The sequence below is a fragment of the Ctenopharyngodon idella genome, chromosome 22 (assembly GCF_019924925.1).
Source record: "Ctenopharyngodon idella isolate HZGC_01 chromosome 22, HZGC01, whole genome shotgun sequence".
Taxonomy (NCBI): domain Eukaryota; kingdom Metazoa; phylum Chordata; class Actinopteri; order Cypriniformes; family Xenocyprididae; genus Ctenopharyngodon; species Ctenopharyngodon idella.
The window spans coordinates 8,693,143-8,717,121 of NC_067241.1; the positions used below are offsets into that span (position 1 = coordinate 8,693,143).

General features: G+C 37.2%; 1 protein-coding gene and 1 long non-coding RNA gene across 3 annotated transcripts; both read right to left on the reverse strand.

The window, feature by feature from the left end:
* Positions 1–1,771: 1,771 nt before the first annotated feature.
* LOC127505372 (cytochrome c oxidase subunit 4 isoform 2, mitochondrial) lies at positions 1,772–8,395 on the reverse strand. 2 transcript variants are annotated; one of them, XM_051880857.1, is made up of 5 exons: positions 8,253–8,395; positions 3,808–3,907; positions 3,403–3,570; positions 2,216–2,347; positions 1,772–2,115 (listed from the first exon to the last, which is right to left on the reverse strand). In XM_051880857.1, exons 2-5 carry the CDS (start codon positions 3,905–3,907, stop codon positions 1,982–1,984), a joined length of 534 nt encoding a protein of 177 aa, XP_051736817.1. In that variant the 5' UTR covers positions 8,253–8,395; the 3' UTR covers positions 1,772–1,981. The 2 variants fall into 2 exon arrangements, with proteins under 2 accessions (XP_051736817.1, XP_051736816.1); XM_051880856.1 differs by having other exon boundaries at positions 8,169–8,350.
* A 4,390-nt stretch (positions 8,396–12,785) lies between these two features.
* Positions 12,786–15,819, reverse strand: LOC127505236 (uncharacterized). Its single transcript, XR_007927669.1, has 3 exons — positions 15,617–15,819; positions 14,292–14,401; positions 12,786–14,141 (listed from the first exon to the last, which is right to left on the reverse strand). It is a non-coding gene; the product is annotated as an uncharacterized LOC127505236 (long non-coding RNA).
* Positions 15,820–23,979: the final 8,160 nt, after the last annotated feature.

Consider the following 23,979-nt stretch of genomic DNA (forward strand, 5'->3'; position numbering starts at 1 on the left):
ATAGTTTTTTTTTTTTTTTTTTTTTTTTAAATTCATGTTTTCGAAAGCAAACCTTAGAATAGTTCGGATAAATCTCTCCAGTCTTCTCCGTCTCCTCACAGCTCCTGCTTCCCGCCCAATCTCATTTTAAACGCTTTCCTGTCAGAGCGGTTAAGCGCTAGTGTCAGTACGCGCGCGCACCTGCTACCTTTACGCTCGGCTCGTGTCAAACTCGTTAAAGCGCCCGGAGATGTGGAGAAATGATCTTTAGTCTTCAAACCATCATTAATTCAAATAGGACGTCAAGTTGAATATTCCTAGCCTTTTTCCGACTTGTAATGATTGACGTGCGGCTTAATTCAAACAGAAGTGATGAAAGCAATGGTGGTACAGGTGTGTTTCCAGCCTTCAACCCCGGTTGGAGATCTCGTAGGGAAGCTGAGATCGTTTGGTGTGTCAATCAGAAGATACCAATCCTAAACGTAACGTCCTTTGAGACCTAACCTAGAAAAGAGATGTCTGCCGTAGGGCTCCGCGGGAAGTTAACATTCAGCAGGTATTGAGAAAAGATTCATTCTCCCGATTCACTCCCAGAAGAACTAACGTTATTAAATATAACGAATATAATAAATATAATTATATAATAAATAAATAGGCTATAATGAAATTTCTCAGAGAGCGAGTGATTTGTTTTAAAGTCAACATGAAATAAAAAACTTTCCCCATTTACTTTCTTGAATCTTAATACACGTTATTATTATTATTATTATTATTATTATTATTGTGAACGATTAATCAGTGCTCATTAATCCAAAGAGGGAATAATGGTCTTTTCTGAATTGCTTTGTTTACAGTGATTTAATGCCGATAATGTACAATAACATACAATAGAATACATTTGAAAATCTGGATTCGCCTGGATCCGCATTTTACGCTCTCACTTTATCGATTCCAAGTTTCATTCAAAAACACGTTACATTGCTTAAGAAAAATGTGTTGCGATTACAGTTATGTTGGCAACATTAGATCCAGTAAGCCACTTTTAACCTCCTTTTTAAAGTTGCGAGTGAAGTGTTTAAAAATGCGATGTTAACATTTATAGTTGGTGAGTCTCAGCAGATTGAAGTTGCCGACATTTACACTTTTTGCTGCTCTATAGACACTGATTTCACAGAATACATTCCGTGTTAAGAAATTTGCTGCTTGCATGCTAAGTCTGTGTCAGTCATGTTGCTCTGTGTATGTGTGTATGTGTGTGAGTGAGTGTGTGTGTGTGTGTGAGAGAGAGAGGGAGAGAGCGTGCGCGCGCGCTGTGTGGTTACTGAGTTTGACAGTATGCTCAAGAGTGAAATGTACCAGCATTGGCACGACACTATGTAAACTAGTTAACTTAACAATTAGACTAGCTCATCATAGCTTAGTGAAAATATTTAAGGCGTTTGTTGATTTGAAATTATTTATGATATTTGGTGTAAACGCATATTGTCCCTTCCTATTGCCTTAAACTCCATAATTTCTTTTGAAGTGTATGTGTTGCTCATTGTGTTTGTATTTAGCCAACTTAACTTTAAATGTAAGGGGACAAAAATGAAAACTATTTTTTTAAGGTCTTGGGTTTATTTAAACAGCTTCACCCCTGAATTAATTGTTTTATGTCTTAAGACTTTTTTTTTTTTTTTAAATGTCTGATATCATTTAAATTAAATAAAGACCCATTTGAATTCACAAGACATCTCTTGTGATTATTATGTGTCTGTTTCAATTGTTGAATGAATACAAAGATACACAAATATGTTATTCTTTCAGGTTTTACTTCTGTCAGTCAAAAAGAAACACATGATTCATTCAGTGTTGTAGACATTGTCTCACTGGTCTACTTGTTCAGATTTTACATTGTTACCCATTTGATAATATTCAAATGTTTATATAAAGGATGGCATAGTAATGTATGAAGACAATTGACAAGGTGTTGACGTGACGCTCACAGCTGCATTCCCTTCATTTATTTCCACTGGCCCTTCTCATAGTCCCATTTGGCTGAGAAGCCCTCCACAGGGTTCACCCTCATGTCCAACATCCTTTTCACCTGCATGGCCTGCCATTCCTCATCAAGGGTACGAGGATGAGGAGGATACACTGAGAAAGCAAAAAATGTTGAACCTGAACAGACCTATTCACCTATTTTAATCCAGACATGATCAATGAATTAAAAAAGAAAATTAAAGAGACACCTTACCATAGTACCTTTGCCACAGAACAACCAGGCCAGTGAAACCAATGAAGAAAAAGATGCCACCCACCACCGTCTTCCACTCACCCGTTGGTTTCTTCATCTCAGCGAATGACTCTTTAAACGTCATCCTGTACACTGCCATTGAGGATCACAGATAAATAAACATTACAGCAGTTTAATTGTTCTCCATGATTTTGTCTACAGTGCTTTGCCCTCTCAGGAAAATTTATTGAAAAAAAAAAAAAAATTAAAATGGCCAGATACTTCTTGAAGTTGGGGCAGGATGTATCAAAGGGCTTGCTTTTGTGTGAGGGGCGTGAGCTAATTATAGAGAGCATTTGATTGGACATTAATTTGGATACACTCATGAGTGCAACATGAGTCATCAGTATTTTTGGTTCATTTTCTCATAAGAGAAAGAGTGTAAATTTTAAATGTAGACACCTGCTAAAAGTTCATTTGTCAACTTTTAATAAAGCCCTTCTGAAGTGAAGCGATGCATTTGTGTAAAAAAATATCCATATTTAACAAGCTATGAAGTAAAATATCTAGCTTCTGCCAGACCGCCTTCCGTATTCAAGATACGAAGAAAGTGTAAACTGGCGTCGCGTCAGTTTAATTTTTTTCCGTAAGTTGAATAGGGAAGGTGTAGGATGTAGCGTAAGCTTTCTGAACTGTGAGAGTTTTACACTTTCTTCATACACTGAATACGGAAGGCGGCCTGGCGGAAGCTAGATATTTTACTTCATAACTTGTTAAATATGGATTTTTTTTTTTACACAAACGCATCGCTTCGCTTCAGAAGGACTTTATTAACCCCCTGGAGCAGTGTGGAGTACACGTTTATGATGGATGTATGTGGATGGAAGCACTTTCTTCAGCTCATACTCGTGACCCCTGTTCACTGCCATTATAAAGCCCAGATGCATCAGGATATTTATTAATATTTCTCAGATTGTGTTCATCAGAAAAAAGAAAGTCATATACACCTAGAATGGCTTGAGGGTGAGTAAAGCTTGGGCTAATTTTCATTTGAAAGTGAACTAATCCTTTAAGGATTTAGATGGACTTACAGAAGATGGAAAGTCACATAAAATATAAACATTTGTTCTCTATATGTTTGTTTCCCTTTCAAGTACAAGTATTGAATAAAAGACCAGAAGAAGAATGGATAAGGAAGAAGTACCAACAGGCAAGCTTCTCCTCTTTAGAGAGGTTGTTCCATGGGCCTTTCTCCTTCTGCTTCAGGCTCTTGTCTGCAGAACTGAGGGTGTCTTTGTATGGTCTGTCTGGTAGAGGAGTGTCCAGACGGTCCCAGTACATGGGTACAGACATGTCTGCCTGTTCTGTTACTTCACCTGAGAGAACAGAAATAAATAAATCAGTTGACTATTGAGAGAAAAATGCAGGCATCTCAGATATAAAGTAGAAATCTCAGGAACAAAAAGTGGCATTTTATAAAAAACATGATATAACACTGATGCACTTGTTAATCACATAAGATTACATAGTCAAAGTTATTATTATTATTTGTTTTATTTAAATGTCCATTTTTTAAATTATATTTTTGGCTTTAAAAGGACATTTAACATTACCATGCCCATGGCTGGCCATCTTGACACTGCTGGAGCTGAATGCAGCCACTCCCCGTCTGGACAAAAGCCCCCCTACACGTCCGGCTGTCAAGTGCAGCATCTGATCCAAAAAAGAAAAAGAAACCACACTAAAAACCCCTCAGAAAGACCATAGCGTCCTGGCAGATTAAGCTTAAATACACTGCTCAAAAAAACAAAGGGAATACTAAACACCAAGTCATTTAAACTTCAGGGATATCAATCTGTATATCAGCATAAGTGATTGTAAGTCAGTTTCACCTGCTTTGGTGCAAATTAAAATGACAACAAGTGCACACTAGAGTGTGTAGACAATTTTTAGATGACAAAGGCATTGATGCCATTGACTGGCCCTCCCGTTCCCCAGTCCTGAATCCAACTGAGAACCTCTGGGACATTATGTATTAGAGCAGGGGTGTCCAAACTCGGTCCTGGATGGCCACTGTCCTGCAGAGTTTAGCTCCAACTTGCCTCAACACACCTGCCTGGAAGTTTCTAGTATGCCTAGTAGACCTTGATTAGCTGGTTCAGGTGTGTTTAATTGGGGTTGGAGTTAAACTCTGCAGGATGGTGGCCCTCCAGGAGCAGGATTGGAAACCCCTGTATTAGAGCAGGGGTTCCCAAACACATTCCTGGAGCCTCCCCAACACTGCATGTTTTCCATGTCTCCTTAATCAAACACACCTGATTCAGATCATCAGCTCATTAGTTGAGACACCAAGACAGAGGTGTCCAATCCTGCTCCTGGAGGGCCACTGTCCTGCAGAGTTTCGCTCCAACCCTAATTAAACACACCTGAACCATCTAATCAACGTCTTCAGGATTACTAGAAACTTCCAGGTGTGTTGAGGCAAGCTGGAGCTAAACTCTGCGGGACAGTGGCCCTCCAGGACCGAGTTTGGACACCCCTGCTCCAAGACCTGAAATGGGTTTGTCAGACAAAGGAGACATGCAAAATGTGCAGTGCTGGGGAGGCTCCAGGAATGTGTTTGGGAACCAGAGCATCCATAGCCGCCAAGTAGTACCACAGACTGTCCACAGATGCCCAGATCCAGGTCTGGGAGGAGATCTCCCAAGACACCATCCGCCATCTCATCAAGAGCATGCCCGGACGTTGTTGTGAGCGCATACAGGCATGTGGGGGCCACTACTGACTTACATTATGAGTTGCTGTGACGAACTTCATGCAAGTTGGATCAGCCTGTAACTTTGGTTTCCATTGACTTGCCACATAATTTTGTTCTTAACAAATTATAGAATGTATATAAATAAAGATTTTCGAATTTAATATTTCATTCATTGAGAGCCAATGTGTGGTTTAAGTGTTCCCTTGGGTAGTGTATAATGCAAATGGTGGTGTAACTGCATATTTAAAACTGCAGTCCATAGTTTTGCTTCTTTGTCGCCATCTCTGTTTGAAACCTGCAGTTGCAGTTGTTTGCGGAATTATTATCTTTACGTGCACTGTGTATCGGCACGGCTCCTCGGCGTGGATGAATCTAATGTTTGCTGTCAATCACTACACCGGTGTGGATACTGTTCCTTGGAATCACAGATTGTAGTCTTGGAAGTATGATCAACATAAGAATTTTCAATGGAGAATGTCATCTGAACAAGTAAGTAACATGTCTGCCACTTTTGTTCTGACTGAGGGGGAAAAAACATTACAGTAAATCGTGCTGCCAATGGTGATTAAATCTAACGATCGTTTAGCTCGGATCACGTCAGACTGTGCATATTATTATTATTATTCTTTCTCAAATTGTTAATGTTAACAACATCAGCATTGAGTGACTGAGTATTTAGTGTGTATTAGCGTTACCTATAGATCTAATCTCTAACATGAAATGTCATACCATACAATCCACCATCAAAATGATAAGTTTAATTATTACAGCTGCTGTGAGAAAAGACTATAAATGATCCTCCTCACATGCGATGTAGTCTACTAGCTGGGACTCGTTCTTTATGTATACAGACGTGACGCAAAGACAAAAGGCGACATGCTCGAATTTCCCGCGGAAACCCACCAGTACCACCCGAATTATAAAACATTATTACAAGCTTACCGATGTGAATCGGGCTAAGGTAAGGAGATAGTTTTGAAAACTGGCTGGTTATGTACTTGCTCTAAAATTGATTTTGGATAATTTTTAACCCAAAAAAGTTCCGACAGCAGCTTTAACTTCTTAGGGTGATCTACATTATTAGCTATTCAGGAACCTGCATCTTCTTAAAGCCAAGCTGAATGTCATCCTCTTAATCTAAATACCTCCATATGCTTGTGTATTACATTCAATTCTACTGTCTATAGTTGTTTTAGTAACTGTCAAAACCCAAAGTAAAGGGGAAAGTCTTGAGTTTAGGACTTTTTGCTATTTTATTCTGCATGTATGCTGTTGATAAAGGTGTATAAACTTCATGATGCTTTAGTTCCTCCTGCTCTGGATCAAATCCAAATCCCAGCTTGTTCAGTCTGGTCACATAATCATCTTTTACTGTTAATTACAGTAAGTCTCCATCCATACGTTCACGATAAATATTCACTATGTCTATGGTAGTTCTGGGTAGGATGTTTGGAGTTTGGTTGAACAGAGCCACATAAAAATCTTTTTAATTGGTAACACTTTACAATAAGGTTCCATCAGTTAACTACAATTGTTGACATGAAATAACAATGAAAAATACTTTTTTTTTAAAAAAAGCATGTATTAATCTCAGTTAATGTTCATTTCAACATTTACTAATACATTATTAAATCTGTTAATATTATTTAATGGACCTGAGCTAACATGACCTAACAATGAACAGTTGTATTTTTATTAACTAACATTACCAAACATTAAAGGATTAGTTCACCCAAAAATGAAAATTATGTCATTTATTACTCACCCTCATGTCGTTCCACGCCCATAAGACCTTCGTTCATCTTTGGAACATAAATTAAGATATTTTTGATGAAATCCAATGGTTCAGTGAGGCCTGAATCGCCAGCAATAACACTCCCTTTTTCAATGCCCAAAAAGCTACTAAAAACATATTTAAAACAGTTCATGTAAGTACAATGGTTCAACCTTAATATTATAAAGCGACGAGAATACTTTTTGTGCTCCAAAAATAACAAAACAGTGACTTTATTCCACAATATCTAGTGATGGGCAATTTCAAAACACTGCTTCATGAAGATTCGCTTTACGAATCATTTGTTTCAAATCAGTGGCTCAGAGCGCCAAAATCACATGATTTCAGTAAACGAGGTTTCGTTACGTCATAAGTGTTTTGAAACTTCAATAGTTCACGTGACTTTGGCAGTTTGATACATGCTTCGAAACAAATGATTCGTAAAGCTTCGAAGCTTCATGAAGCAGTGTTTTGAAATCGCCCATCACTAGATATTGTGGATTAAAGTCGCTATTTTGTTATTTTTGGCGCACAAAATGTATTTTCGTCGCTTTATAAAATTAAGGTTGAACTACTGAAGTCACATGAACTGTTTTAAATATGTTTTTAGTAGCTTTCTGGGCATTGAAAAAGGGAGTGTTATTGCTGGCGATGCAGGCCTTACTGAGCCATCGGATTTTATCAAAAATATCTTAATTTGTGTTCCAAAGATGAACGAAGGTCTTACGGGTGTGGAACGACATGAGGGTGAGTAATAAATTACATAATTTCCATTTTTGGGTGAACTAACCCTTTAATAAATACTGTAACTTTACAGTACAATACATTTGTTAATGTTAGTTAATGCATTAACTAACCTTATTGTAAGGTGTTACATATTATTTACCGTATTATTTATTTATTTTTTATTATTATTTCATTTAGAATGCAAATGGTAATTTGCTATAATACAACATTCTTTATTCATCTGTGCAAAGCTGAAACTTTCTGCACCCTCCATGTGCAGCGGGAGAGAGACAAATATGCTGTCATTAAAATGGACGAAACTGGCAAAAGCTCAAGCGAAGAGTTCACAATGACCCCTTTACACTCTAAACTCTCTCACAAACATTTTACAATGAGTTTCTATTCTAAAAATACAGGCAGCATGGTCATGTACAACAGTAAGCAAAGAAATCATTATGTAAATGCATGTACAACTCATATGTGTTTATCTGTTTTGTGACGCTGTTGAAAGCAGGCCTATTCAACCATTTTTATCAAAGCATAAAGATTACTCAGTCTTTCTGCAGACTTTTTAAACATTGCATCGTTGAAAAAGTCTTTTTCATACTTAAATGTGCATTTTAAGTGCACAGATGTAGTTTTTTCCCTGTTTTTCAGTCCATGGTTACTACCCTTCTCCCCCTGCTGCTTCTAGAAAGTTCCTTCATCGTACTCACAGTTTTCCTGAGAGACTGGACGATGACAAAATTGCAAATAAGAAAATATTGCAAAAAAAAGAGAAAGAAACTGTGCAAACTTGCTTCGTTTTATGCGTTTTTCCCCTGCTTGGGCTGTTGGCGCTCAGAAAGACTGACCATGAAAAAACAGAGGGGTGGGTGGAGAAAGGAAGGGGAGAGAGAGAGAGAGAGAGAGATGGTGGGAGGTATTGAGTTTAGTAGGGATTTAAAACTGTGAGAGACTGTGCAAGTAAACAATCTGAGACAAGCATGTGACTTTACTCTGGGACATCAGTGCTGAAGTTTAACTCTTAGTATATCCAAAACACCGTGCCTGTTTTGTTGGTTTATGTTTACTTTCTGGCTGTTTTTATCCCCTGAAGACTTGTTTTTGAACCCATAGACAATTTTATTCATGATAACAGTTCTTAGAATCAAACTTTCAGAGAGCAGAGGAAATGGAAGCGATCCTGAAGAAAACACCAGAAAAGGGGGGCGGGGGCGGGGAGTTTATCTGGCTCATGTCCAGTCCTGATCTGGGTTTAACCCAGTGCAACCTGAACCAAAATCTGCCTCAGACGTCTGACAGTGAGCTTGTGTGTGGGAATATATTTAACTATTAGAGAAAGGTTGAGAAAGACATCAGAAAAATATTGAGGAATACTCAGTGTTAAGGGTCAAATAAGGACAAACCTGCTGTGAAATATCCATCTGCTCCAGCCTTCAACCCCTCAGCACAAATAAAAAGATATATATAGAGAAGATGTAATTCAGACAATCAAACATGGTAAAGTGGTGTCTTTAAAGGTGTCATGCTCTTCTGCCTTATGCAACATTTTTGTTGTGACACATTTTAATGAGCTCAGTGCCTTGAAGGAATGTTAAATACAACTTAATCTCTATCAACATCATATTTCGCATGCTGTTGATTATCACACACACACACACACATTGGGTTTTCATGTTTTATGGGGACATTCCATAGATGTAATGATTTTTATACTGTACAAACGTAGGGGTTTACCTAAACCACATCCGCACACACACACACACACACACACACACACACACACACACACACACACACACACACACACACACACTGAGTTTCCAGGTTTTATGGGGACTTTCCATAGACATGATGATTTTTATACTGTACAAAGTGTGTATTCTATCCCCTAACCCTAAACCTACCTCTAAACACAACCTTCAAAGAAAACTTTCTGCGTTTAGTCATACTAATGCTAATGATGTTTTACTCATGGGGACCAAAAAATGTCCCCAAAAGGACAAGGATTTCAGATATTTCCATCTTTGTGAGGACATTTTGTCCCCATATCATAGGGTTTACCAGGACAACACACACACACACACACACACACACACACACAAACAAAGCATGCTTTTGTTTGTAAAAAGAGAAAATAAAAAAATCAATGGAAGTCGTTGGAGTAAGGCAAAGATACACACAGGAATACAAGAAATGGATGTGATGTAACTATTTGCAATGTGAAATCTTAAATATATTCATTTAAAATGAATAATAAACCATTTCTATTATAAATGTGATTACATGTGATACTGTATTTTTATATTACATGTGTATTTTTATGATTACATGTGATGCTGTATTTTTCTTTTTTATTTCTAAAAAAGAATGATCAGTTGACATAATTTGAAATTTTTGAAAGTTAAAAAACAGCAAAAAAAAAAAAAAAAAAAAAAGAGCTTTATGTAACATGTAAACTTTTTACAAACAAATAAAAGTACAAAAACAAAAACAAAACAAAAAACGCATTTTGATGACCCCTAAATGAGGCCATAATCTCATAACCGGGAGAGCAGCATTCATTTTGTTTTGAAATGCTTCACAGTGTCATACTCCACCCATCAAGTTCCCAACGACAAGAATATCCCAATGTAACATATCAACAGAATATCATCACTGATTTTAATAGAGCTTACGCTATATTTAAACTGGAATATTCCTTTAACAGTGCTTGGTTTATAGACATACTAATCTACTCTTCATAACCATGTGTTAATAAAAAAAGAACCTGAAGCGCAACAGATATTTATGCTTGAACTCTGATTAACCCGAAATTACCTGCTCAGTGCTTATCTTTTCCCATAAGCATTTGTGTATACAGCTGAATTTTATCTGTTTTCATCAGCCATTCAAGCATGCTGAAACAGAGCTACTATGTGTAGATGACAACACTTCAAATATGGGCCATCACTGTTACTTTTTAACTGAAACCAATGCAGGAAAAAAATGCAGGACAAGTTGGGACAGTTTTCTTTGGATGCAACTCAAACTAAAGCTGTCACACCAGTTGTAAACTGTAAATAAGGCATTCCACTGTTTGTGTACCAGTGATTAAATTAAAGAGAACAAGGCATGAAGGTCTTTTTGAAAGAAATAGTAAGAGCTCTGCTCATTTGTGCGATTATGAAAACCTTCAGAAGCCTCTAGATGGCAGCAGAAAGCCTCGCATGGTACCAACTGCTGGTTATACAGGAGGAGGCAGCAGCGAGTCTGACTGAACGTGTCTTCAAATGTGACGAACAAATAAGGAGCTGCATTAAGGTTTGTCTACAAGATGGGCTTTTTGTTTGTTGTAATGTGAATACAAAGGCTTGTTTGCTTTGAAGACAGGGAAAAAGGACAGCATCACAAATTGTAGGCTGCTAGTTCCTCAGTTGAGCTGTTCGGTCATGACATCAATTTGTTGTCCAACCTGGTCTTCCTCTGGAATTCTCTGTGAGTTTTTACAATAGTTATTTATGAGTAAACTAAATAAGGTCTTTAGTGAACTACTTTAAGAGACTTTGTCTGGTTGTCTGATTCGTCAAGCACATAAACTCACATTCTTGTGGTAGTTATAGTTACTTAATAGCAACTTACATTTTTAACAATCTTAAAATTCAAACTTGAGGTATAACGGTCTAATTTATGTTATAGTAAAACATTAAAGTCTCTTCAAGTAGCTTAATGTTAACCACAGACCTTATTTCACTCGTAAATCAAAACTGCTGCTCTAAAAGAAAAACCCATAGGAAATTCCTGAGGGAATCCATGGCTGGAAAATGAAAACAAGCTTCACGTTTTTATGACCGCAAACTATACGATACCTCCATTTAATGGAAAATTTTTTCGTTATTTTTGTGAATAAAATTCGCCAGTTCCCATTAAAAAGTCCTAAACTATGTTTTCTTTCCAAATAGCCTAACAATAATTATAAAACACTGTAAATCATTTAAAAACTTCTACAGTTTAAAGTTATATCAAACAGCACACAATCCTATAAGCCTAAAGTAAATGCCACATTTAGGTTATTATTTAGTGAAGTGAAAATCTCTGTTTGAATGTGTGCTGGAAAGACTGGAGGGAAATAGTTGTAATCTTTTTTACAACTATTTGCTAAAGTACATTTTTTCTTGTGATTCTTATGTTTAATATAAATTTATTATCATACTAGTGCTAGATAAATAATGCTGCACTACGGATCTTTGGCCTCACTATCGCCATCTGTGATTAAAACATAAAATTGCAAGTTACATGCACAACAGTTTTGAACATTATTGAACACTTAGTGATGTAATTTTATCTCTTATTTTTGCCATAAACATCTTCTGTAGAGCACTTTTAATAAAACATTTATGTTTGATAATTTTTTTTTTTTTTTTAATCAATCAATCCCTAGCAGAGATCTGTGTGTTAATGAGTATTAAGGTGGTGATTGTCTGTTTGGATCCATTGATTCTCGGGTGTTGACCGTGACACCAACAGCTGGCAGAACAAAGCAGAGGGCTGGATTGGGCACCACTGGCTGTGCTCCCTCAATTCCACCCGGTCCCCTCCTACCAAGAGTGGCACGTGTCCCTGCCCACCCCCAACTAAACACAGCTTAAAACGAGAGGGCACATCCCCCCTGCTATTGTCGTTACACCCATTGTTATCTCCTAGACCCCTTCCTCCAGCTCAGTCCTATTATATGCTCAGATTTTGCATTTTTTGCTCTCTAGAGGAAACTCATGCCATTTGTCTTCACCCTTCCCATCCCGAGCTTCTTGCATTGTCTTGTCCCTTCACAACAAAAAGCCAAAGATGAAGACTGATAGAGAAATGACCCTCTTGACCATTAGCTTGAAGTCAGTCTGGTCCCCAATACCATTCTTCTATGCCCACATCCAAACAGATTAAACTCGCTAACAGTTTATTTGCAAAAAATGCATGTCAGTTATTTCCTAAATCAAGAACTTTTTGCACATTTTTAAATTAAAATGCTTATTGGGGTGAAGTTTGATAAAGTGGGTGGGTATAAAATTAATTTTGAACAAGTAAATTTAATTAACAAATAGATGGTTTAACACTTGTATATGACCGTTTTTTACGTTCATGTTTACAGATAAGTTTTATAAAATTTAAAACAACTTGTAAACAAATTTGTATCAAATAAATTTGGGAAATGATATATGTATATATGTGGGTCAGTGATGTGACAGGTCATTTTTTTTGTCCAAAGGCCTTAATAATAATAAAAAACAATGGTCATTTGTGATTAAAATATCTTAAAATGTAATAAATGTATATATTTTTTATTCTGGCATGATTTTATAACATCATATATCAACGTAGTGCAGAATGATATTAAAATTATGTGTTGAAGTTGTTGCTTTGTTATGAGAAAGAATGTCCGAAAAAATGAATTTCATTGATGTCATTTGGAGTAACCAATATAAAGGGACGATTTTGGATCAAGTCATGCGGTCAGTATCATGTGACAGGATATGACATCATTCAGACACCTGCAAAGGACCACATGGCCATGAAGCAAAGTAACTAACTCTCTTTTAACTATTTGAAAAATTCATGTTTTCACTTGCTCATACACATGTCCTGAAACATCAGGTCATTCGGTACAACCGCTATAAAACATGGAAAATGTTGTAATATTTTAAAAACTTGTAAATATAAAATGTTTGTTCTTTTGCTAGCTAGATAGCAAGCTAACTAGCTAGCTAGCTAGATATCAGCCTGTTAGCATTTTTTGAAAATATCGTCATTCGGTATAACCAAAAGTGTCATTCGGTAAAACCGAAATTTTGGATAAACCAAATGACTTTTTTGGTGACAGATTTTGTCCATCTTGTAAAAAATGACAAAAGCAGTGTTAATTGATTAAAAAAAATCACATAATTTCATTGTTAACTCTTAATAAAACTTCAAAATTAATTATATCTCCATTATGTTTTTTACACTTTTAAAAACCTTGTCAATGACCCATGTATGTAACTCAGTGTATAAACACTTATTATTAAAAGCCAAAAATGAGTCTCACCTCTGCTTTACACTGTGACCACAGACTTCACTGTGCTGAAAGATGGACCTAGCAATGAGATATTTTTGTCACTGGAGTACAATTTAAAGAGATGCCTCATTACTTTCTGTATGTGGTTGATTCAGCCTTGTAGGGAAATGCCTTCGCATGCCAAAATCTGCAAGAGCAGTACTTTAGTGATAATATATCATTCACTCTCTTGACGCCAACTCCTGGGAGGCCATAAATATGAGGGTGAACCTAACAAGCCCTGCCCTCAAAATATGGCCAAGGGTGGATGCCATTCATACTGTGCCAGCTTTGACCTAGACCTTCTTCTGCAAGTGTCCTGGTTTACTGAGCCACCTCTCACTGTTTCTTTCCTTCTTCCATTCACATCCAACCTACTTTGCATACTGGCACCATAAGACAGTCTTTTCCTTTCAGCCCTCCAGGGCATGCTGGGTAAATGGGTCATTCTCCCACCGCCTTTCGTTAGAAGTGTAGCTGCTCTTTTTGCCGCTCATTTCATGTGTGGTTACAGCTTTGTGTTTGATCTGGACCCTCTCCTCCTCTGCTGGCTCTTGTTCAATGAGGTTAAGCTTCTGAACAGTGCACATGATGTCAGATGATGCATTCCATGATGGCCCTGATGGATGATGGGACAATAACCTGCATTACACACCAATTAGAGCTTCTCACTATTTGTTTTCTCTATTCAAACTGGCACTGCCAAATGTTTAGTGATAATAATGGCGTTCAGTGTTATTATCGTGACAGGATTATCAGGCTGAGCTACCTTGCTTCGAGTTTTCCATATTATCTGTTGGCAGAAGATGTAATGAGGCAAATGAGGTTAAGCATTTGGCTTCAGGGTGTAACATCAGTGCTCTTCCCCCTAAAGAACCACTGTGAACATAAGCAACAAGTTCAACATCATACCAAAGAGATTTCATTCATGCATATTCAAATCATTTCCACATCATCTTAAAAAAAATCCTTACATACTGTGTACTAAAACATTCATTAAAGGCAAGATGAGATATATGTTTCTTCAAATTTTTTAGGCAATAAATGCACCATTTGCTGGTCTAACAAGTTTTCTCTGCCAAACAGAAGAAGTAAGCACAGAATGTTTTACTTTTACTACCTTTATTACATTTCGAAGCATATCTGATGTTTTTCTCTTTGACATTTCAGAAAAACAAGCCTGTCCTTGTTATTTTTGAGGTGAAGAAATCAAAATCTGCTCTATTAGCTATGTCCGATTTGAGAGTGAATCATTTATTTGAGTCAGTTCTTTTCGTTAAAACCAGTTGAACCGGTTCACAGTTCGCACTGATTCGTTTTGGTGAATTAGTGGCTAACTCGTATGAAATTGTACATTTTCCTATCTGCTTACACCCAAGGGATGGTTGTTTATGTGTGGACGTTCAAACATTTTTCCCCTAAAAATCGTACGTTTTCATACGATTCACATTGTACAAATTCATTCAGAATCACCAGCTCTTAAAATAGTTACATTTTTGATCTGGGAATTCAATTGATCCAATCTGATTGCAGAGGTTAAAGGTAGGGTAGGTAATTTCGGAGAGGCTAGCAATAGCAAGCTAGCTTGAAAAAACATTAGATCCCACCCTCCCTTCAGAGCGTCTCCAAAGCCACACCTCCTCCAAAACACAAATGCACACAGCAGATTCTGCAAAGTATCTCGATAGACAGCGTTAAATTACCTCATGTCTCAAAGTACAAAACATTACAATAACGTAAACAACTTGCAGAGCTCGGAGTTGTACCACCTGACTGCTGCAGATTCATTTTGTCATTGATAGTGTTGAAATGCAAAAATCGGAGTCTGCGGATGTGAACAGCTCCAGGTAGAACGTCACAGGTTGCCATCTCGTAATTATGGTTAGCATGGAGATATGGAAATACATATGTTGATAGGCAGGTAGGACAACCCATCATTGCATTCAGACCGAATGCAATGATTGGACGAACATTTTTTGGTCACGAGACTTTTTTTTAATATTTCACACTTCTATCATTGATTGCTATCAGGATGAGAAGAGAGTTTCAACCAGTATAACAAAAAGTATTAATTAAAAAAATTGCCTACCCTACCTTTAACAACTTACTGATTCATGATCCGGTCGCAGCGAGTCTCAGGTAACAAATCACTGAATCGTCTAGCCAAGAACCATATGTAATAGGATCCTCAGAGGTCGAGTGTGCAACCTAGATCATAATTCATAACAATGTCAGACGGAGCTACTGTATATCCTAAGCTCTATCCTGTATGTGTGACTGTAACATTAGACCTTTCTTTATTTTGAGCAGGAAGATGAATTATGTAAAATAGCAAAAAGTCCATATTAATGAGAAATTTGACTTTGGATGCCTAAATACATTCAAAAGTAAATATTTTTGTACTTTTCATCAAAAATAAATTTGAATGGACTGGGTCTATTTATACTTTTACTGGAGTAAAATTTCATCAGGGTATCTATGGCACTTTACCACAACTTACTTTATCCAGTGCTGGTGTTTGTCTCTGGTTTGTTTTTAGTGCATGTATGAGTCAAAGGATGGTCAGACAGTCAATCCAAGACTACATACTCACTAAAAGTTGTTATTTCCAGATTTCTCAATATGTGCTAAACCACCAGGGACCATGAATCATGGTCCAACATGCTCTAGTCTAGATCATTACACCATATCTGCAATAGCAAAACATTACGAAAATTTTAATTTCATGTCTGTCCTTTGTTAATGTACCTACAATTATGACTTTGGCTGAAGTTTTTATCCAAAGCTTCTAATAATCAAATATGATTTTGATGTTGCTAGAACTTTGTGCTACAGGAAATAAGATAAATGCTAAGGTACAATGTGTTATTTGCGAACATGTAATTAAATGTCATTCTCTGAGTTCTATGGAAGAAACATACGTTGGTCCTCTTGAGTCAGCATTTGTTTTCATGTGAAGTTTTATGCTTTAGATATCCTGGAAAGTATTGCTCAGTGTGTAAGTGTTTTCTTGCTGTTATTTCTGGGTGGAGAAGGAAATATCTTTCCTTTTCATCAGAAGTGTATGTACATGGAAAAGCTCTACACAAGAAGGAAAACAGTGGGATTTGTGTTCATTTTGGAAAATATGCACATTTACATGGTTACAACCCGAATTCCAGAAACGTTGGGATGTTTTTTAAATTTGAATAAAATGAAAACTAAAAGACTTTCAAATCACATGAGCCAATATTTTATTCACAATAGAACATAGATGACATAAATGTTTAAAGGGAAAAAATTTACACTTTTATCCACTAAATGAGCTCATTTCAAATTTGATGCCTGCTACAGGTCTCAAAAAAGTTGGCACGGGGGAAACAAATGGCTGAAAAAGCAAGAAATTTTGAAAAGATTCAGCTGGGAGAACATCTAGCAACTAATTAAGTTAATTGATATCAGGTCTGTAACTTGATTAGCTATAAAAGGGATGTCTTAGAGAGGCAGAGTCTCTCAGAAATAAAGATGGGCAGAGGCTCTCCAATCTGTGAAAGAGTGTGTAAAAAGATTGTGGAATACTTTAAAAAAACAATGTTCCTCAACGTCAAATTGCAAAGGCTTTGCAAATCTCATCATCTACAGTGCATAACATCATCAAAAGATTCAGAGAAACTGGAGAAATCTCTGTGCATAAGGGAAAAGGCCGAAGACCTTTATTGGATGCCCGTGGTCTTCGGGCCCTCAGACGACACTGCATCACTCATCGGCATGATTGTGTCAATGACATTACTAAATGGACCCAGGAATACTTCCAGCAACCACTGTCGGCAAACACAATCCGCCGTGCCATCTGCAGATGCAAACTAAAGCTCTATCGTGCAAAAAGGAAGCCATATAAGAACATGGACTGTTTCAAAGTGTAAAAGTGTTCTATGGTCAGACGAGTCCAAATTTGACATTCTTGTTGGAAATCACAGACGCCGTGTCCTCTGGGCTAAAGAGGAGGGAGACCTTCCAGCGTGTTATCAGCGTTCAGTTCAAAAGCCAGCATCTCTGATGGTATGGGGGTGCATAAGTGCGTATGGGCAGCTTGCATGTTTTGGAAGGCACTATGAATGCTGAAAGGTATATAAAGGTTTTAGAGCAACATATGCTCCCCTCCAGACAACGTCTATTTCAGGGAAGGCCTTGTGTATTTCAGCAGGACAATGCAAAACCACATACTGCAGCTTACAACAGTGTGGCTTCGTCGTAGAAGAGTCTGGGTGCTGAATTGGCCTGCCTGCAGTCCAGATCTTTCACCTATAGAGAACATTTGGCACATCATTAAATGAAAAATACGTCAAAGACGACCACAAACTCTTCAGCAGCTGGAACCCTATATCAGGCAAGAATGGAACCAAATTCCAACACCAAAACTCCAGTAACTCGTAACCTCAATGCCCAGACGTCTTCAAACTGTTTTGAAAAGAAGAGGAGATGCTACACCATGGTAAACATGCCCCCGTCCCAACTATTTTGAGACCTGTAGCAGGCATCAAATTTGAAATGAGCTCATTTTGTGCATAAAATTGTAAAATTTCTCAGTTTAAACATTTGTTATGTTATCTATGTTCTATTGTGAATAAAATATTGGCTCATGTGATTTGAAAGTCTTTTAGTTTTCATTTTATTCAAATTATTCAAACAGACCAACATTTCCGGAATTCGGGTTGTAACCCAAATCTATGAAGCACTTGTGCAAATACTTACACTGCTTATACACGTACACGACTCAACAGGAACAGCTTTTCCAAATATGGTATAAAAAACAAACATGCTCATGTGCAGATACAAACAAACATACACATTAAATTGGGCCAAAGGCAGTTGAGGTGAATGAAAGAGCAGATGTTAATTTATGAATATATATTCTAGTGTTTATTTTAACCACCTTTATGTGTTACAGTAAAGTATTTACAATTTTACTTACATTTAAGTGGATCTCAGAGAAAAATAAAATAAAACAAAAAACATGGTAAAAGGGTAAAAATATTAGCCTTTATGGATTTGTAAGTACTATTTTTAATTGATTCACCTAAACGGTCCTAACAATACATTAGAAAGCATTTAAAACAAAGGGCTGTAATATACTGCTGCAAATGATTTAAAGATTATAGTAAAGAAACAAGCAAGCCTTTACCACAAGCCATTGTAGACTCTAAACCCTTGTCCTACATCTGCAAGTCTCATCCCTTTTTGCACAGCTTCAGGACAAAAACATTATCCTGCATTCATTATTCATTATGATATTCATATTCATAATTCAGCTGAGTGCCTCTGCGCACAGGGATGCGGTCTCTGAGCATGAACATGTGCCTTGTGTCATTTTGTTGCTTAATAGCAGAAAGATCAGTGGAGTTTGGAAGGATGGAATGAGTGAGTAGGGAGTGAGGGAAGGAAGTGTATCTGGGATGGAAGGGATAACACCTCCTCCTCAGAGTCTCATGACTTTGGTGATGAGGTCAGCTCCCCTGGGCTTTGATCTTTGACACAACAATGAGTGAGTAACGAGCGTGTGTGTGGGTGTGTGTTTTAGGGAAAGACAAAGCTGATTTGGATTCGGTGCATCCTCATTGTGTAATGTGATACTGTGTAATATTGTGTGTCTGAAGGATGGCTGATTTCACAGATAATTTGCCTTAGCATTGACATAAGAAAGCAGTGAATCTTATCTTTATAGTATTCTAGCCTCATATACAAATACATCAACAAAAATCCAGTCATTTTAATTAATTCATTTATTTTTATTTTGTCATGAGGATCACTTGTTTGGCTTGTCTCCACCCCAGTGTTGTTATTGTTAACTAAAACTAAAACTATTAAATAATTTTTTTTCCGTTAATTGAAATAGAGCTTGAATAAAAGAAAATCTAAATATTAGATGATACATTTAAAGCTGCAGTCCGTAAGTTTTGCCTCTTTGTCGCCATCTCTGTTTGAAACCTGCAATTGCAGTTGTTTGCGGAATTATCATCTTTACGTGGGTTGTGTATCGGCACGGCTCCTCAGCGCGGAAGAATCTAATGTTTGCTGTCAGTCACTACACCGGTGTGGATACTGTTCTTCGGAATCACAGATTGTAGTCTTGAAGTATGACTATTGCAGCTGCTGTGAGAAAAGGCTATAAATGATCCTCCTCACATGCGATATAGCCTACTAGCTGGGACTCGTTCTTTATGTAATCAGACGTGACACAAAGAGGAACGGCAACATGCTCGAATTTCCCGCGAAAACCCACCAGTACCACCCAAATTATAAAACATTATTACAAGCTTACCGTTGTGAATCGGGCTAAGGTTAGGAGATAGTTTTGAACACTGGCTGGTTATGTACTTGCTCAAAAATTTATTTTGTATCATTTTTAACCAAAAAAAGTTACAGACAGCAGCTTTAAAACTTAAACTTAAAAAAACTTACAAATGTTGCTCTGGCAACTAACTGAAATAAAAGTTGAAGTACTAAAATTACTGAAAATAAAACTGAAATAAAAGTACATTCAGGCTAAATGGGAATATTAAAAAACAGTAAATGACAAAAGCACATAACAAAATTACAAAACAAGCTAAAATTCGAATGAAAACTGAAACTATGTAAGTTTCGAAATATTAATAAAAACCATAATAGCATACAAATAATACTAAAATAATTCTGTTCCACTCCTGTGTTTCCAACTTTTCCTTGCTATATTATCAAATTTTGATGAAAAATATATAATATAGGCTAGAATTTTGTCTATTCCTTCTAAATATTTTTTGGTTTTTAGATGACATATTGTATTATTTGTATTATAAAAAACATTGTGTTCTCAGGTTGTCTGTCAATGCTTTTACCATCATATTGTTTCTCTTTTAAAATAATGAGCTCTAAAACTATATGATAAAAACTAATATTATAATGACAATGCTTTCAAGCAGTGAGGTAAGTCTCTTTGTCTCATGTTTTTGTCATAAACAAATCCTAACATTAGAATGTATTCATTCAGCTTGAGATGGAACAGTGCAATTTAATAAGTTAAACACATTACTTGTCTGAATTTGTTTAAAAAATATTTTACCAACTGATGATAAAACCAGAAAAAGATTAGAATGACCCTTTTTTAAAGATTTTTTTTTTTTTTTTTTTTTTTTTTTTGGTGCATTGTGTATATATATGATGATTAGTAGGTGTGTGCACTTGCCTAACTGATGTGCCATTAAGAAATCTGGCACATGCAGTCTTGACCTTTGACCTGTAGCGTCTAGTCGCACTCATCCTTCTTCTCTCCTGGGGCTCTCCATTCAGAGCGAGAAGGACAGCAGCTGCCTGTCTAGATGAAGAAAAGGAAAGAGGATTTGGATTTGGTGGGATGGGGTATTTGGGAAAAGATGAAAGGAAGGAATAAAGTAAAATGATTACTGTATCTTGTAACACAGTCGAATAACTATTTGTCTTAACAATAAAAGACAGTTTTAAGGATTTACATTTTATGAACTGCGGCTTTAAGGTTTGTTTTTTTTTTTGTTTGTGAAGACCAATTGTCATCATCATCACTGTTTTCTTCTCATAATTTTTTGCATACTCACGTTCACGGTGTTTATCCAAATGTCACATCTTTGACCCTCCAGGTGACACCATCAACAACACCATCAAAACATGGACCTTTAACATGACACTCTTCCTCTTTCTACTTCCACATGCACTTATTGTGATTAGTTAACATGAACAATTCTGACAAGAGGCAGTGGAGTTTAATACGCTCTCAAGTAGCCACATTCTGAGGCACATGTAATTCAAGTATGCCTTAACACCCTAAACAACAATACGTCTGGCACAATAGCGGTTTAAATTTGTATACACATAAATAAGCTTGTGTATAAATAGAAGCAGTACTAATGAGCATGTAGCAGCCTTGACTTTGAAAGAACCATTGTTTACATTGTGTCTATTTCCTGATAAAGGCTGATGGAGAGTAGGTGGTGCATGTGTGTGAGAGTGAATCTTTTTGTGCATGTTAGGGGGGTGGGGTGGCCAAACCTGTTTAATTCAGTTCAAGTCTCTGCTGCCTGGCATCTGCTGATCCCTCTGTCATGGTCCTGCTGGGTGGACTCACTCACTCCACTGGGAACAGGAGAACACCAGAGATGGTGGTATTGAGAGAGAACAGAAGTCAGATACATTGGTTAAAGGTGCAATAGGTGATGGTTGAAAATCTCGATAGCTGGTTGAAAATCTCGATAGCAATCACTATGTTAAGCAGTCCAAATGTATTTTTATAAATACACCGATCAGGCATAACATTAAGACCACTGATAAGTGAAGTGAATAACACTGATTATCTCTTCATCACGGTACCTGTTAGTGGGTGGGATATATTAGGTAGCAAGTGAACATTTTGTCCTCAAAGTTGATGTGTTTAGAAGCAGGAAAAGTGTGAGGATTTGAGCGAGTTTGATAAGGGCCAAATTGTGATGGCTAGACGACTGGGTCAGAGCATCTCCGAAACTACAGCTCATGTGGGGTGTTCCCAGTCTGCAGTGGTCAGTATCTATCAAAAGTGGTCTAAAGAAGGAACAGTGGTGAACCGGCGACAGGTTCATGGGTGGCCAAGGCTCATTGATGCACGTGGGGAGCGAAGGCTGGCCTGTGTGGTCCGATCCAACAGACGAGCAACTGTAGCTCAAATTGCTCAAGAAGTTAATGCTGGTTCTGATAGAAAGGTGTCAGAATACACAGTGCATCACAGTTTGTTGCGTATGGGGCTGCATAGCTGCAGACCAGTCAGGGTGCCCATGCTGACCCCTGTCCAACGCCAAAAGCGCCAACAGTGGGCACGTGAGCATCAGAACTGGACCACGGAGCAATGGAAGAAGGTGGCCTGGTCTGATAAATCGCGTTTTCTTTTACATCACGTGGATAGCCGGGTGCGTGTGCGTCGCTTACCTGGGGAACACATGACAGAGTGAGAATGGCAGGCAAACAGCAACAACCTTTAGTTTAGTAGTACTGTTACTCACTGTACTGTAAAGTTTTCTCACCAGTGAATGACACATGTAATCCAATAATGTCTCTGGTCGTCTTGCTTCTGGCCTGTGCGCATTCATGTGTTTTGGAGGAGGCGTGACTTTGGACGGTGATTTGCAGGGAGGGTGGGATTGCATGCTTTCAATGCTAGCAGGCTAAAGTTAGCATTTCCCACATCACCTATTGCACCTTTAAAGTGATAGTTCACCCAAAAAATAAATTCAAAGGGGAAAAAAAACACCATAAAAGATAAATTCATGCACAAATATTACAAGTCTGAAGCCTTTCTTTAAATGTGGAAAAGAATGAAATTGAATGGTTATTTTTTTTTTTTTTTTTTTTTTTTTACAATTTTTACAGAGAGAACCTGTACAAATGCTACAGTAAAACCTGCTGAGTTAGCTTACCACATACAATAAAAAACAGTAAATGGTTTAAGATTGCATTATGTGTAATTTTAGTGTAAAAATACTGTCAGATGTATGTTTTTTTTGCCAGTAAAAATGATTAATTACCATATAAGCTACTGTGAAATAACAAAGTAAAAGGACATAAGCTCTGATTCATCATGTGGTTTTCTATTTTACCATATGATCATGGTGGTTATCAGTACATTTTAAGAAAAAAAAATAATAATTTTAAGTAAATTGATATATTAATGTTAATTTGATATATTAATGATATATTATATGTTAAGCTGTAGAATATGCAGGCATCAATATGCCATCCTGCAAGATTGTCACCATATTTTTTTATGGTGAATTTCTGGCAACCACAGCTGCCTTTTTTTTTTTACTGTAACATTCTGTTCTTTTTGAATCTCCTTTTGCATTCAATGGCAAGAAAGAAAGTCATATGAGTTTTGAAAGACATGAGTATGAGTAAATAATGACAGTATGTTCATTTTGTGAACTATTGCTTCAAATAAAGTGATAGTGAACGTGTTTGTGGGCTGGTAAGACAATGCACTGTTTTTTCTCTTGTAAGCTTTATGGCAAGTCACTAGACTGTGACCTTATGTTTAGTCAAAACATTTTTCGTATCTCATATGTCTTTTGTACCACATACTAGGCACTTCTTTTAAAACCTCTGAAACTATATCACATGTGTGGTTGTGGTCCAGCATATGGAACTTTTTTCATCTATGAAACATCTCACACTACAATCGCCGTTGTCATCTGGTGCTTTCTTATTGTCTCTCCAGTGGTTTTCTGTTATCCAAAGCTGATGGCCTTATCTTTCCTGTTTCATCTTGCCACTCTCTCTCTCTGTTTTAACCCATGGGATAATGAAAGGTAAGAGATAAGAAAACCTTTCCCATCCCCAACAGCATGGACCCTTTCTCATGGGTCCATCATCCAATGGAAGTGAGTCAGGGTGCTATGAATAGCTGACAGACTGGGAAAGGGAAAAATAGTATTTGTTTATGAGAATGA